The 16,328-nt window shown below is 40.7% G+C and overlaps 1 protein-coding gene across 3 annotated transcripts in view; it reads left to right on the top strand.

The window, feature by feature from the left end:
- The window catches only part of LOC133503194 (rho guanine nucleotide exchange factor 18-like), an 81,256-nt gene that overhangs the window by 38,874 nt on the left and 26,054 nt on the right, over window positions 1-16,328 (top strand). For 2 of the 3 annotated variants that reach the window (XM_061824521.1, XM_061824522.1), the window contains 17 exons: window positions 680-747; window positions 1,048-1,093; window positions 3,632-3,839; window positions 4,111-4,217; window positions 9,273-9,413; window positions 9,731-9,981; window positions 10,060-10,185; window positions 10,272-10,389; window positions 10,501-10,755; window positions 10,826-10,902; window positions 13,227-13,405; window positions 13,486-13,559; window positions 14,720-14,905; window positions 15,024-15,170; window positions 15,541-15,656; window positions 16,012-16,080; window positions 16,220-16,267. In XM_061824521.1, the coding sequence (XP_061680505.1) occupies window positions 680-747; window positions 1,048-1,093; window positions 3,632-3,839; window positions 4,111-4,217; window positions 9,273-9,413; window positions 9,731-9,981; window positions 10,060-10,185; window positions 10,272-10,389; window positions 10,501-10,755; window positions 10,826-10,902; window positions 13,227-13,405; window positions 13,486-13,559; window positions 14,720-14,905; window positions 15,024-15,170; window positions 15,541-15,656; window positions 16,012-16,080; window positions 16,220-16,267 (2,216 nt within the window). The remainder of the gene's footprint in view (window positions 1-679; window positions 748-1,047; window positions 1,094-3,631; window positions 3,840-4,110; window positions 4,218-9,272; window positions 9,414-9,730; window positions 9,982-10,059; window positions 10,186-10,271; window positions 10,390-10,500; window positions 10,756-10,825; window positions 10,903-13,226; window positions 13,406-13,485; window positions 13,560-14,719; window positions 14,906-15,023; window positions 15,171-15,540; window positions 15,657-16,011; window positions 16,081-16,219; window positions 16,268-16,328) is intronic. The other variant, XM_061824523.1, reaches the window with a different exon arrangement.

Genomic DNA, 16,328 nt, shown 5'->3' with positions numbered 1-16,328 from the left:
CTCTGTGGAGGAGTGGGCCGAAATCCCTCCTGCAGTGTGTGCAAACCTGGTGAACAACTAAAGGAAACATTTGACCTCTGTAATTGCAAACAAAGAATACTGGAACAAACATTAACAATGGTTTTCTCAGGTGTTCAAATACTTATTTGCAGATGTATCACACAAATAAATTAAAAAGGTCATTCAGTGTGATTTCTGGATTTTTCTTTTTAAATTATTTCTCTCACAGTGGACTTGCACCTAGGATGAAAATTTCAGACCCCTCCATAATTTCTAAGTGGGAGAACTTGCAATATCGCAGGGTGTTCAAATACTTATTTTCTTCACTGTATATACAAACTAGTTTTTGTTGTACTAAACTAATAGCTGCTACCGAAAAAATCTATATTTTAGCCACATCGTTACATAGGGCGCAGGAAAAAAGTTGTGGTTTATAGTATGGAAAATACAGTACAATGGACCCCCACATATTTATTTTGTTTCATTTTGGGGTGTGGTTATGGTGGCAAACCGCACTTATTCAAGACGTTTTACGATATGAAAGTTTTGTTTTCCTCAATGCAGTTGGAATGGGCATCAGTTTTTCTCAGATTTTCTCAATTTGCGCTAGTCCCTATCCCACTGTGATAATGAGGGTCCACTGTATATGAAGTCTTGACTGTCGGATACTGTTTTTCAGATTGTGCTGTGAATGTTCACAGGAGCTGCAAGTCTCTGCTGGGTGACTGCACCAGCACCAAGAACAAGGTAAACACTCCATTGGAATGTGAAAAACAATACACACAATGGAGAGGAGTTGCCCAAGTATCTAAATTATTTTTTTACACTGCTCATGGTCACCAGGCACAACTTGGCAAGGGTGCTACATATTAAAAAGTCAAAAAAATGGTCACATGTAAAATTTTTGATGGTCCTTGCACAGATTTTGTGTGCTTTCATTTCTTGTAAAAAAATCAAACCAAAAAAAAAAAACTGGTAAAAAAACAGCTCAAAAGTGTTTGATGAAATGACCTTGAAAAATATTTTGTCTTTTTTATTCCTACATAGAGAGATTCTTTATCAAGGACAGGCCCATCTGGATCTCCTAATCTCCGTAAGTTTAATTCTAATCATTTATACATTTCAAAACCAAGTTCTCTCAACTATCTTTTTTTTTTTTCTGGTTGACCTTCTCCATATCAGTAAGAACGTTGACCACTGTGGCAAGGACAAAAACCTTGAACTAAATCAAGGTAGGGTGGCCACATGCCTTTACCTGATAGATCAAGGAAGAAAATGGAGAATGACAGAAGACAAATACGAATAGGCTAGGAGGAGCAGGGTGCACTGTATGATATCCCCTAGTAGTCAAAGTTTTGTCATTTGATAAAATCTGTATTTAAGACCTGTATATCACTGGCCTGGAGACTATTTAGCAACCTGATGGCAACTCGAGTCTCCGCTGGTTGTGGTGATGTCCCTGTGACATCTTCTGGAATTTAGCCAGGTCTGCATGGAGTCGTGACTGAAAAAAATCAATTGTTCAATTTAATCTGAGACCTCTTGGAGACTCCTCCATACGCACACTAGAGAGAAAAAGCATAAAGTAGCTTGATGGAAAAAAGAAAGAAACAAAAAAAACCCTGAAATTAATTATCACCAAAATGTATGTTGCAATGTCTCTGTGTGCCCACATAAATCTCTGAAAGTATCAGAACACTCACCACAAAATTTGGGATTTTATAGATGATAAAGTGTTTTCCTACATGCTCACTATATTGAAAAAGATTAACGTCACTTAAAATTAGGAAACCGCTATCAGGTGTCACTAAACTTGATGTGGTTCTACTGTACATGCACACTGGAACAAAATTGTTGGTACCCCTCTGCAGTAGGTTACTTCCTCGCTTACTCATTAAATCGGATTCATTCAATCAAGGTTTCACCTTATTGTGTATAGTCTGAAATACGCAACTTCCGAGTCTGGAGACATCTTCCAAACATCGTCGTTGTGAGAGTGCAAGCAACATTTTGGTCTGTTGGGTCTCTGAGTAGCAGCAACTGATTCGTCTTTCCAATCTAGGCGATGTCTGCGCCAGTTCAGGTCAAGTGTACATTACACTATTTGGTTTACAATACTAATTTCTATATTTGTCTTTGTCACCAAAGTGCAAACAAAACGTTCACAACAAATATTACAGTTCCAGGTACCATCGACATCCATTGTATTTCTTTTTTTCAGGATTTTCCTTTTCAGTGGCTTTCGGCCATGTTGCTTGCTGTGCGACCTTGGTCAGTCCTGCACCCAGACTAAATTAAAATATGTTCTCACCTGAGACTTTAACCATAACCGCAGCCCGAGTTCTGCTTACCAAAACTGGCCCACTTGGCAGCTCCCCATTCCACACCCAGCTCCAAGGCAGCAAACCGGGCCTCTTACCCATTTAAAGTTTGAGATTAGGTTGAGGCCGTTTTGGCCCTAAGGACTCTATCATTCGCTTTACCAGATAAAACTGCCATCGAGCACCAGAGGGAGACCTCGTAACGAAGCACCTGCTAGATGGTTTGATTAGTCTTTCGCCCCTATACCCAGGTCAGACGACCGATTTTCTGCAAGTTTCCTCTGGCTTTACCCTGCCCAGGCATAGTTCACCATTTTTTTGGGTCCTATCACGCGCGCTCAGGCTCCACCTCCCTGATACAGAGGGCGAGATGGGCTGGAGCTGTTCTGAGCCCCCTGGCGAAAAGGGCGGCCTGGATACGGTATACGTGAGCCAGTCCCCGCCCGAACGGCGCGACATGGTCGAGGGTGCACTGAGGACAGGCTGCTTCGGTTGATAGCCGCACCGGAGGTGAGTGGCCTCGGAGGAGGGCATGGCGAGATACTCCCACTGTACCGGGGGAAATGGCGAGGTAGGTGTAGGGGAGTGCTGTAAAGCAAGTGTACCGAGAAGGAAAGGGTTGCGGGGAGGTGAGCTTCGGTTCTCGTCTTTAGGGTAACCCTAATATATCCCCATTTGTCTGGTCAGGCTGTGCCTGTCGCAGTTTCTCTTTACGTCATCACACCAGTCTGCTTTGGACTGGATGTTTCATGGAGAAAAGAATATGAGACCGATACAGAAAATGCAGTTTTGGTCCATTTTTGTTGGGCGAAAATTTTCATTGATTTAGAAATTTGTCCTGGCCTTAGCAGGTCAGTGTCTATATGTTAGTGGCCACCATTACAGTCATACGCTGGTAATTAACTAATCATCGCCTCCATGACAGCAAACAAACTGACCCCTGTGTTCCATGAAATACTGCATTAATTGTCCCACAGTAATGTTCTTCACATAATTTTAATTTGTATGGAAATACAGAGAAATAGTCCTGGAAGTGTTGGCAGTTAGGTTGGCAGTTCTAATAAGAATCTCTATCTGTGGGTTTGCCACTTTTGTTTTTTTTTGTTTTTTGTTTTTTTTCTTTTTTTGGCCAAGAATTGTAATTTTTGTGGCTTACTGCAATATAACAATAAGCCATGTAAATACATTAATTTAAAAAAATTTCAATAGTGTCAGCTCAATCTACTTGTTTTTGTCTTTGCTGGTTTACACTGTTCTTCTTTTCTTCCTCCACCTATCTCACCACTGTCTCGTCTGTGTTTTGCCCCCAGTACTAAAAGACCGCCATAGAGAGGAGGAACAGTCACGCACAGCCTCATCACAGACCCTGAATGGCCATGCAAATTTTCTCGCCCCCCCAGGCATGACTATCATTCCACGGGGACCAAGTTACCAGCTTATTACAAAACCTAACATCACCTCTCCTGGAGCTCCTGCTTTATACCTCGGCCACAGCCTGTGCCACCACAGCAGCTCAGGGTCAGTCCCTCAGCTTGTGTTCCACCTGCTGAATTTCAAAATTTGCTTTATTAACAACTCAAAGTATTTTAAAGCATATATATTTTCTACGAGACCTTTAAGTGACAATCAGCCAGACATGAATTGGAGCATACTTGATTTTATCAAGGGGCAGATTAAAAAACTAGCAATTTGTTTTTCTTGAGGATGTACTGTACTGTACTTCTTTTTAGGCAAGTATTTAACCAGTGGATTTTTATTTATTTATTTATTTTTTTTTTTTAAATCCCAGGTCTCTCCCTGGGGAGATGGATGAAAACGACAGTCTTCGCTTCAAGCGCTGCAATGAAGACACCATTTCTCTCGTTCCCTCCACAACTGAGTCTATCGTAGTAGAGGGTAAGTTGGTTTGATTGGTGATGTTTTGTTGACTTTGTGGAATTGTTTTGTTGCACATCCACCTTTTTCAAAGAAAAGTATTTTAGGTTTGTTTATTTCACTCTCAAGGTGTTATCAAATATCAAGTCTACGGGGGCGTGTGTTTAATGAAATTAGGAGTACTTCATCCTGTCTTTCATTATGTTGGACTGTGTGGCAGAGAGACAAGTAGGCACTATGGATGTATCCGCACAGGGGCCTTAGCCACGCCTACTGTTGTTAGGCACCCCAAGCTACCGATCAAAATGGCGGACGCAGTGCGGCCGAAGCATTTTATGAGCAATTCGTTAGAGTGAATTCCTGGTAGTATTTCTGTGTCCTTTTTGCCCATGGTATCAGAAATATCGACAAAAGGTGTACAGAAAGGCCTAAATTACTTTCAACAGATAAGAATCAGGATATATTCGTAATGTCAAGGTTTCCCAAACAGCAACGCCAATTAAAGTTTCTGCAACGTGATTAAAACACTACAAGGCCTCAAACTCCATAACTTTGTGTGCCATGTGAGCAAAGCTGCACGTCTCTGCCACAGGAGTGGAATAAACGCAGAGGGTCCAAGGTCAAACCAGTGCGGATGAATGAAGTAGTTGTAGCTTGACTAACAGAAAGGAGGAAAAGAAAACCAATTCTTTGTCAGACGGATATGAACTACAGGTTAAAATAATGGAAAATAGTGAAAATATGGGATGGTCTTTGTCAATTTGTAGTGCAAGCCCCTTGTCACATTCCAGGAGATGTTCATCATCATTGTACTCTATAGGTATTACACTGACTAATTGAGTAATTTACCTTTGAACAGACAGCTTTGTGCTGATTTATCTTCAATACGTTCAGATGGCCGTGAGGTCGGCCACAAGCCTTAATCCACCGTTTGCATTTAACTAATTTACGCTTTGGGGTGGGAAAGGACACCAGATGTCCTCCCAGTAATCTTTCTGGATACGCTTGTCTCCATTACACGTTCCCCAGCCACATCAAAGCACGATATTTCCAAGTCGGATATAAGCAGAACTAGACACTCACAATTAAGAGGCTTAAAGTAACCACATGCTCTCTTTGTTTGTGGGTAAAAGATCCCTGCTGTAGACAGCATGGGGTGAGTTCAGAAAATGACGCTCACTGATTGGTCAAAAGGGAGCTGTCAATCATTCTCATGGCTCCATCCATTGCCTGCTGTTTGTGTGTCGTATATAGAGAGAGACTAAGTTTTTTTTTTTTCTTTTTTTTTTTTTTTTTAAATTTACATTTTATTAGAGCTCAAATAGAGTGAGTGATTGCTGATCATCTATATTTGTGTGACAAAACTTTTTCGGTCCGAAATCGCTATGAAACCTTCGGTCCATCACTACTTTACCAGTGTGTTTGAAAATAAATACAGTGCAATATAGCAGAAATAAGTGTTTGTGTACATGTGCAGCGGCTGCTCTCTGTCCCAAAGAAACGGTGTTCTGGTGTTTTTGTTTTACAAATGGGTGTTATAGTCGGAAGATTCTGCTCATCATCACCACTGGATTACATTCGACTGGTCCACTTTGTCCGTAAGACTATGGGAGCATGCTGCATTTTTTGTTCGTGGAAACATGGCTTAACAGTAGCGTTCCAGACAGCGCCATTCAGCTTGACTGGCTAGCATGCTACCGAGCAGACAGAACTCTTAGGGGAAGCAAGACTTGCGGTGGAAGAGTGTGTATTTACTCTTCCCGGTGCTAGGATGCTATCTTGTTCAGTAAACGCTGCACACCGCAACTGGAGTTTATGGCTCTGAAGTGCTGGCTGTTTTAGTTACCGAGGCGATTCACTGCCATACTGCTTGTGGCAGTATATATTCCTCCAAATTCCATCAATAACAGTAGTGAGGCGCTAAATGAGGTTTACCACCATATCAGTGAACATCTGCTTTGAAAACCCAGTACAGCGTTCACTTGGCTTCAGTAGCAAGTAAGTACATACGTGTTCAATTGACCCCTCCGTACAGGGCACTTAACCACGCCTCCTGAAGTTACGTCACCCCACGTGTGCTAACCTCAGACAAACAATTAGCAAAAATGGCGGCGCAGCAAGAAAAGACTAGAGCAAAACTGTCCGATTTACCAGCTGATTTCTCACTCGCATTCTTAGCTAACAGTGAAATATCGTTGAAAAGCAGACAGCAGGGCTTCAAGTATTTCAGCGAGGGGTATTTCAATGGTATTTCCATGCATATCGACGGAGAAACCATCGATATTAGAGCGAGATCTTTCCGGAGTGAGAGGAAGACCGAGAAGCCACATAATATAATGTATTATAACCCAAAGACGAATTCATCATTGACAGTTTCCTATTTTCGTGTTACATATCACACTTGTGTGCAGAATCTGTATGTGTATCTGTATAGCCATTTGTGAACCGCCGTATGAAGGAAAAGAAGGCGAGGCTTGATTTACGAGTTGTTTCTCTCGTTTTCTTTGTGTAACGTCACGCGCTCCCCTCAATAATTATTCTTGAATTAGTGCCGAACCTACGTAAGTCCCGACCAAGTACGACAATCACTACTTTATAGTGTCCTCAAACATCCTTCCTTCAGTCTTGGTGTCTTGGTGCACGTCGAAGGCTTTTAGGACTCGCTAGTCGGATTTAGCTTAGCTTGGTAGCCGCCAACAGAGACACGTTTGTGCAGTCAGATCATCGCAAAATATCGCTCAACACAGAGCAAGTGTGTCAATCATTCACACCTGGCTATGTTATGCAAGCGAAGAACTGCTAATTCATTTATATGAGACATGTATTGAAAATCAAATATAGGGCTTACCTTCGTGCAAACATGTCTGTTCCGGTTGATTTTAGATGGATTCAGTTGATCATACGATCTTCCACAAAGTTTGATCCATCGAAGACATTTTTCGTACTGGGTCTTCGGTTTTGGAAAGGGTACGAATTGAACTCCACCAACTAGCCTTTCAGGACACCTGTCGTCACTATTATAAAGTCCGTGACTACACCTCTTAACCATATCTATTGTTAAAGAACCCAAATATGTGATAAAACGCTAACAAACGCTATAATGGACCATGCAACGTTGTCTGAGGGAACGGCGGGTGCAAAAAAGGGGGCGTGGTTTATGCAGATCTCTGGCCTCTGATTGGTCAGCGACTTGGATGACGCAATTTCTACAGAGGGGTCAATTGTTTAGTATTGACAAGTATCTACGTCGTTTTAAATGTAATACCAATACAGATATATATGTCAGCTAATAGCTGTATCCATGGGATGTTTAGGAGGTGATGAAATTCGGACACTGTATAAAATTAGTGTACTGTTGATGCTGAGGTCTTGCTGAAATTCGACTACGGCGATGTGTGCTCTCAAGTGTTAGGTGATTTATTTAAAATACGGGCAAAATCTTTAAACGCAGAACGATACCGAAGATTTCGATTTTTGTTTTACGCCGCCTAACCAACAACAATAACAAGAACAAGAACAAACGACTCACTGTTGTCTGGAAGCACCACCAGACGTTGAAATGTGTTTGAACTAGATTATTTCGTCAACAAAGTGTACGTATATTTCTTGAGGCACCTACCGGTCTGTGTTTTGGGTGCGAAGTTCCACGTCAACTTTGTCAGGTTTCGCCAAATCCCGTTCTTGTGTTGCATTCAATGCTCAGACCGTCACACCGGTTCGAACATATACGGTTGAATTACACCAGCATGGGATGTTTTTCGAACATGGAAAAAAGAAGAAAATTCCTCCCCTATAGTTCCTATCTCTTCCGCAGAGCATTCTGTAGATTATTGATTTGTCATTATGCCGAGTAGGGGCATACACCTCTCCTTGGTGTTATGGGTTGGGTCCCTTCTCTATGTTCTAATTATTTAGCTGCGGCAATCTATGTGTAGCCGCTCACTGGGTTCCAGGTCCTCGGAGTTCAGTCAACATTCATTGCTTCAAAACCTGTGTGATCTCTTATGCACGCACAAGAAGCCAGCAGCATTTGCACATTCCATAAAAACTTCATCATCTTCTCTAGATCCCACCCGTGTGTATGATTGTCTGTGTAGGAAGCCATTTCTGTACTGGGGTTGTCTTTGTGTGATGTCACACAGAAGCAGCTTCAACAGAGCCTCAGTTTGAAACAGCCATGGGAGGCATTCAGATTACAAAGAAAATGTGCACTTTGGTGCTAATTTTTTTTTTCATTTCTGTTGTGTTGAGAATTTTAAAAATGTTTTTTTAATGAAATTTTAGCTACATTTGCATGATAGACAAATAAAATACATTTCCTCTGGATTAGTACTTTAAACAATGCTGACCCCCAATGCTGTGTTTCCTAAACTACTCAAACATTGACTTTCCAACATGGCAAAATAATACTCTGGACAATGTTTTTACCCCCTTGTGAGGGGCCCACAACTTGTTCGTAACTCGAGGTTCCGCTGTATTTTTAAAATCTGTACAACAGATGATTACCGACATGGCTTTTTGGCCTACAGGTCTTTGACTGTTGTCATTCACTTTGTCATGCTCTTTACTGCCACTTAAACAAAGAGACAAAATAAAATTTTCCTTACTTTATATGTATTTGTAAATATTTTTTTGCTTTTTAAAAAAATTCTTTAATTTTATAATTTAAAGCTTGTGTCGCTATGTACAGTATATGTTCAAGAAAGACAAAAATATCATAGTTCTTTTAATGTTTAAAAATTACAAGCCTTTGCTTTTTTTTTTTTTTTTTTTTTTAATTTACCATGTTTGGTTTGCCTTGACTGTTTTGTGTCATGCATCCTTTTCCAATTGTGCTTTTTTTTTTTTTTTTTAAGCGATGAAAGAATACAAGCATTGGCATATGACTTAAAGGCTAGTTCAGTTACTGGTAGTTACGAATGGATACTTTGTTAATCCTTCACATAAAATGGATGGATTAATTACGAGGCAGAACTTTTACAGTGAGTGCCCTGTTTAAAATAATTATTCAAATCTTATTTGAGTTTCACTTCTTCACTGTAGAAAATCTATAATTGTATTTACTCCTTTTTGCAGATGCTCACTATGCGGAAGTGCGAGCAGATCTGGAGAGTGATGCACAGGACCTAGAGGTTGAGTCCTGGAGTTTGGCTGTTGACCAGCAGTTTGTTAAGCAACACTCTAAAGATGCCATAAAGAGACAGGATGTCATATATGGTTAGTGAATTTGTATGGATGCTGTTTTTTTTTAATGTTGCCTTTAAAGCAAATGAGAATGTATTACTATTAGACCATTACAATAACCCTGTAGGCTCTTGGATATATGTACTCTAAACTTGTAACTCAATTTAGACAGGAACCAGTTTTGAAAATAAATATTTATTATTGTCATGTTTGTCCCTATGATTTGGCGTGAATATAAACGATACAGCATGTTGTCTTGGCACACGTCAAAACAAAGTGATAACATTTAAAAATAATTAAAAAAAAAACTTTCTTTGCGTGAATGTAATATTTCACTTCACGTACAACAGAGCTGATGCAGACAGAAATGCACCACGTGCGGACACTGAAGATAATGCTTCGCGTTTACATCAGAGAATTGAAGGAGAACCTCCAGATGGATTCGTGCAGACTGGAATGTCTCTTTCCGCGCTTGGAAAACCTGCTAGAGCTCCACATGCATTTCTTATCCCGACTTAAAGAACGCAGACGAGAAAGCATTGTTTCACCCACAGACGGCAACTACATAATGGACAGAATAGCAGACATACTCATTGCACAGGTAAGGAAAGGGCATACAGAAACAAGCAAGTCAAAAAGTTTTTGATTCTAATAATTTTTCGGATTTATATCAATGCAGTTTTCAGGTGATGTAGGCGACAAAATGAAGGACAGCTATGGCGATTTTTGCAGTCGCCACACTGAGGCTGTCACCTACTACAAAGAACAAATGCAAACAAACAAAAGATTCCACAGCATTATACGGGTGAGATGCCTAAGCATACCTGTGATCTTTGTTCCATTTCATCTTTGTGTACTTTGTAGTTGGAGTATTGTCATTTGTCCCCTCAGAAAATCAACAACCTGTCCATTGTGCGAAGGTTAGGTGTGCCCGAGTGTATTCTGTTGGTAACACAGCGCATTACCAAGTACCCAGCACTTGTCGAGCGCATCCTGCACAGTACAAAAGGTCTTGTCATATTAACTTTGTGCTTATTGCAAGTCCTCTGTATATTTACTTTGAGGAAAACCCTCCACGATGTTCATTTAGATTCATTTGAATCTTTGTTTTTTTCCTCAGTGGGTACTGAAGAACACACGCAGCTCAACCATGCATTAGGTTTGATTAAAGACGCCATTGTTCAAGTGGACTCTTTGGTTAATCTGCACGAGAAGACATGCCGGCTTCGTGATATCCACAACAAGATGGAGCCAAAGGCACTTGGGAAAATCAAAGATGGCCGAGTGTTTCGCCGAGAAGACTTGGCGCAGGGTCGAAGGCGCCTTTTGCATGAGGGTACCGTCCACTGGAAAGCTGCCTCTGGCCGACTCAAAGGTAGAATTGTGGTGCAATAAAAATCTTACTTTGCAACTCAATTCAAAGAAATCTTATTTGTTCCTCACAGATATTCTTGCAATTCTCCTCTCTGATGTCTTACTGCTGCTACAAGAGAAGGATCAGAGATATATATTTGCAGCAGTGGTGAGTAATTAAATTTGCTTTGTGTATATTAACTACATACATTGATGCATGTTCAATTTGTGTTGTATTTTTTTTTTTAAGCATAGTGATAGATTCCTATGCAGATGAAAAATAGTGAATACCTGAAAGATCGATTTTGTATTTTTTTTTAAGGCGCTTGGAAGGACAGTTACATTTCAATGAATGCAGACAGTATTATATCACGGTCTTGGTGAATAATGTGTTTGCCTCAGAAAATTCCATCAGTGTACATTATCTATTGTTAATGCACACACTTTGAACAACTAGTTTGTCAAAACATCTTCACTACATTATTCCAAATTAATGCATAGCGCACGTGAGGTTGTTCCCTTAATTTCCAGCACAGTGTTAATTAAGCGTATCTGTTCAGACCATTGTAAATACAGTGAAGAAAATAAGTATTTGAACACCCTGCTTAACAGCAAGTTCTCCCACTTAGAAATCATGGAGTGGTCTAAAATTTAGGTGCATGTCTACTGTGAGAGAGATAATATAAAAAGAAAAATCCAGAAATCACAATGTAGGATTTTTTTAAATGATTTATTTGTTTGATACAGCTGCGAATAAGTATTTGAAAAGCTGAGAAAACCAATGTTAATATTTGGTAGAGTAGCCTTTGTTTGCAATTACAGAGGTCAAACTTTTCCTGGAGTTGTTCACCTGGTTTGCACAGACTGCAAGAGGGATTTTGGCCCACCCCTCCACACAGATCTTCTCTAGAGCCAAAATCCAGAAATTAAACTAGCACATAACAAGGCCCCCTCTTAAGTTTGCCATGACCATTTGGATGATACAGAGGAGTCATGTGAGAAGGTTTTTTGGTCAGATGAGACCAAAATGAAACGTTTTGGTCATAATTCCACTAACCGTGTTTGGAGGAAGACGTATGATGAGTTCCATCCTGAGAACACCATCCCTACTGCGAAGCATGGGGTTGGTAGCATAATGCTTTGGGGGTGTTTCTCTGCACATGGGACAGGACGACTGCACTGTATTAAGGAGAGTTTGACCGCGGCCATGTATTGTGGGATTTTGGGGAACAACCTCTTTCCCTCAGTCACAGCATTGAAGATGGGTTGTGGCTGGGTCTTTCAACATGACAATGACCCGAAAGACACAGCCAGGAAAACCAAGGAGAGTGGCTCCGGAGGAAGCATATCAAGGTTCTGGCGTTGCCGAGCCAGTCTCCAGACCTAAACCCAATAGAAAATCTTTGGAGGGGGTGGAAACTCTGTGTTATACGGTGACAGCCCAGAAAACTGTCTGATCTAGAGAAGATCTGTGTGGAGGGGTGGGCCGAAATCCCTCCTGCAATGTGTGCAAACCTAGTGAACAACTACAGGAAAAGTTTGACCTCTGTAAAGGCTACTGCACCAAATATTAACATTGGTTTTCTCAGGTGTTCAAATACTTATTTGCAGCTTTATCACACAAATAAATCATTAAAAAAATCATACATTGTGATATCTGGATTTTTCTTTTTAAATTATCTTTCTCACAGAGAACATGCACCTACGATGAAAATTTCAGACCCTTCCATGATTTTTAAGTGGGAGAACTTGCTGTAAAGCAGGGTGTTCAAATACTTATTTTCTTCACTGTACCTTCTATAAAACTGAACTCACTGACCATTGTGAAACATCTTAAAAATATTAGCACCACAGCCATGCATATATTTTTTATCGTGACTATCCTATATTCTATCCATTTATCCATCCATTTTCTTAGCCGCTTATCTTCACAAGAGTCGCGGGAGTGCTGGAGCTAATCCCAGCTGTCATCGGGCAAGAGACACCCTAAACTGGTTGCTCGCAAATCGCAGGGAACATGGAGACAGACAACAGTCACACTCAAAATCACAGGAGGCAATAGAGGCAATTTAGAGTCTCCAATTAATGCATGTTTTTGGGTTGTGAGAGGAAACCGAAGTGCCCGGAGAAAACTCAAGCAGGCACGGAGAGAACATGCAAACACAGTCGGTGCGGGCGGGATTCAAACCCCAGTCCTCAGAACTGTGAATCCAACACGCTCCAGCAACCCCACCGTGCCACTCTGTATTTTCTATATAATTGTCTAAAAAAAATTCTCTCACTATTCTGGCATTTGATAAATGCAACAAATATTGGTAATCCTAAATGATAGAACAGGAAAAGTTTAGTCACTTTCATGTCAGACAGTTAAGAAAAATGATTTTTTTTTATACAATCATGGCTAAAAATATTGGCACCACTTGTCAGTATTTTTGAGCACGACTGCATCTAGCCTCATCCATGCCCTTTTTCTATATTATTTATCCCTACTAGGACAATAAGCCGCCAGTCATCTCTCTTCAGAAGTTAATTGTTAGGGAGGTGGCCCATGCCGAAAAAGCCATGTTCCTGATTTGCGCTTCTTCCAATGAGCCTGAGATGTACGAGATCCATACGACCTCCAAGGAAGAAAGAAACACTTGGATGACACACATACGGCAAGCTGTTGAAAGGTAGGTGCATTACAGAATGCTAGAAATATGAAGAACATTCATTGTGCAGTAACTAATGGTTTCTGTTGTGTCGCTCTTAGCTGTCCTCATACAGAAGGCAGGCTTTTCAGTGAGGAAGAGGAGGCCCGAGCTTCCCGGTTCAAAGAATTTCAAGGTACTGACATTTAATGAACTAAAGTGGACAATTGCCTGTTTAAACTTCAGCATTTGTGAATGGCGTATTTGCATTTGGGGGGGGGGGGGGGTCGGAAGTGTAATATATCTTTGATTTATTAGCTGTTTTTAGTTCATCCATCCATTTTCTTAGCCGCTTATCCTCACAAGGGTTGCGGAGATTGCTGGAACCTATCCCAGCTGTCAACGGCAGGAGGTGGGGAAACACTCTGAACTGGTTGCCAGTCAATTGCAGGACACATAGAGACAGACAACAGTCACCCTCACAATCACACCAAGGTGTAATTTAGACTCTCCAATTAATGCATGTTTTTAGGATGTGGGAGGAAATATATATAAAAGCTCCTTTGGTGCAGTCTTGTGGCATATTCAGAGCTGCCAAATGTCCCGGATCATCCGTATTTTGCTATGGAAATTAATTAACGTTGACCTGTTATGGCTGTGAAACTGATTGTTCTGTATATTGGTAGAAAAATATCAAGTGTTTGACATTACTGGAATGTACACATTGAACAATCGCTTGGTCCATGATATTTGATTGCACACCCCCTGCTGCCAAGCCACAAAGGCGAAAATGCTCATTGTAAGTCACCAATTATCACCTCCATGATGGCGAAGAGTGATGTCAAAAACGCATTACTCCAAATTGACACCATTTTGAGTAACGAGCAAAGTAACTCATTACTGGGAAAGTTATTAGATTGTAGTTATTTATTTTAAACCAGTAAGAGTTACTTTTGAATCATCAGTGTTTCTTACAGAGTTCGAATTTGTACCTGGTGATTCACACAAAATGTAGTCCAGCTATTCAGTAGGATTTAAATGTACACACAGACTGCTAATTTCTGAACAAACATAAGAAAGTGATTAGGGGGTGATTTTATTCTACAGTCCACGGTTACAATAAACTGCCATAAAAGTGCCAAGAAATGCCCGATTTCACTATTCATCCATCCATCTTCTACCGCTTCAATAGAGGCACTAGCTTTTTTTTGGGAGGGATACCCTGACTTCCCTTTCCCCAGCCACTTCAAAACTTGAAAATTCATTCATCTCCAAAATGGGGATGCTGCATAAAAAAGTCTGGTAGCCACTGCAGAAATGGAAATTTCTCACTATGATATCTGTCTCCCACCGTAGAACGTCTGAGCCAAAAGGATGCTGTGATTGTCCAGGCGCTTTCTGAGAAGTTGCAGCTTTTTGCAGACATGGCAGAGTCTGTGGCAGGTCTGGAGGACACAGCTTCCCACTCCAAGCTTCTTTTACGGGGTAATGCCTCAGATCTCCAGCAGGGGGAAGCCTTGCTTAAGGATGCCATCACTGAGGGTAGGATTTTGTTTCTGCAAACATGGCGTTGAGTCAGTTATATGCACTCTTATCAACTCTATTCTCTGAATTGTTGTGGAATCATGCGAACCATAACTTTTGATTTCTGTCAATTCAGTGGAAAACCTCCAGAATTTACTCCAGTCTGGAGTGAGGGACAAAGTCGTGTCATCACAGCAAGCTGAGGGGAGCAGCTCTGGACTCCTACCGAGGAGAGCAGACACCTTTGGGGGCTATGACAGCAGCCCCACCATCCTCACTAAGAGTGAGTCCAGAATACTTTGTGTCCTTGGGGAACCACCTATCTAATGGGTTGTACCTCTTTGCACTTTGTGCAATGAGTGGCTGCTGAATTAATAATAAAATGGTATTTTGATCCCAGCACACACTTTTGTGTGGGTGTGTGTGTCCGCGCGTGTGTGTGTGTATGATTGAAATTATTTATACCAAACTAAAAAAAAAACAACAACAAAAAAAGACATGGTATTGACACTCTTAGTATAACACATTCATTTGTTGTCTTTATGCAGATTGTGTGAGTGTTAATTTATCTGTTTTATCGTCTGTTTGGTCTTACTGTGTTTTTGTTTTTTTTGGTCATTGTTTGTATCTGTGGCTTGGTGTTCCCCTGCTAGATGGCAATATGAAGAAGAACTTTTCTGGTGAGTCCAGAAACAGAGAACGAACCCAGCGGGCCAGCTCTGACCCTCAGCTCAAAGATCTCTGCGGTTGCCAAACTCTGGAGCAGACGGTAGGTCCGACAAACTAAAAGTGACACGTTATCACTTTGGGCACAACAAAAATCTCACAGTCTGATGATGTTGGGATTATTTATTTTCTTTATGCACAAATGTAGGGGTTGAGAATATTTTTCTTGTTGATTCTTCCTGTCAAAGACACACAAGCCATCATTCGACAAATGTTTGACAAGCTGTTAGAGTATTTAGCTAAATATTGTCTTTGGAACTGATCACAGTGGTCATTGTATGCCAAATAGTCATTTTTTGGCCTTTTCCATTAGAAAAGAATAAGAAGAATTTAAGACCAATATTAGATGATGCACAAAAGAAATGATAACCTGTTTCGATTGGGCTGATGTTGCCCAGGTTGATGAGACCTGCTGGACTCCAACAAGATGGATCCGGATCTGGTCCAGCTCATTCCCTGAGGCAGAGGTTTGCACTTATTTGTTTTTTTCTATTACTTACTTACAAATAACATTGCAGGATTTGGGTGTTCATAAATGAATCTGTCAAATGTTATTTTTATATGTACTGGTCTTATCTATGTTACCCTCCTCCTTTTCCATTACAGTTCTTCAACAAAGTATTAAAACTTTCTCAAAGGCTCTACAGTCTGCAGGTAAAGTGATGCCTTGTCGCTTACAATGTTTAGTTGATATTTGTATGCTCTCTTTACAGAC

Source organism: Syngnathoides biaculeatus, chromosome 7 (assembly GCF_019802595.1).
Source record: "Syngnathoides biaculeatus isolate LvHL_M chromosome 7, ASM1980259v1, whole genome shotgun sequence".
NCBI lineage: Eukaryota > Metazoa > Chordata > Actinopteri > Syngnathiformes > Syngnathidae > Syngnathoides > Syngnathoides biaculeatus.
Note: the sequence above shows the minus strand (reverse complement) of the source record. Positions and strands in the feature narration are given on the sequence as shown.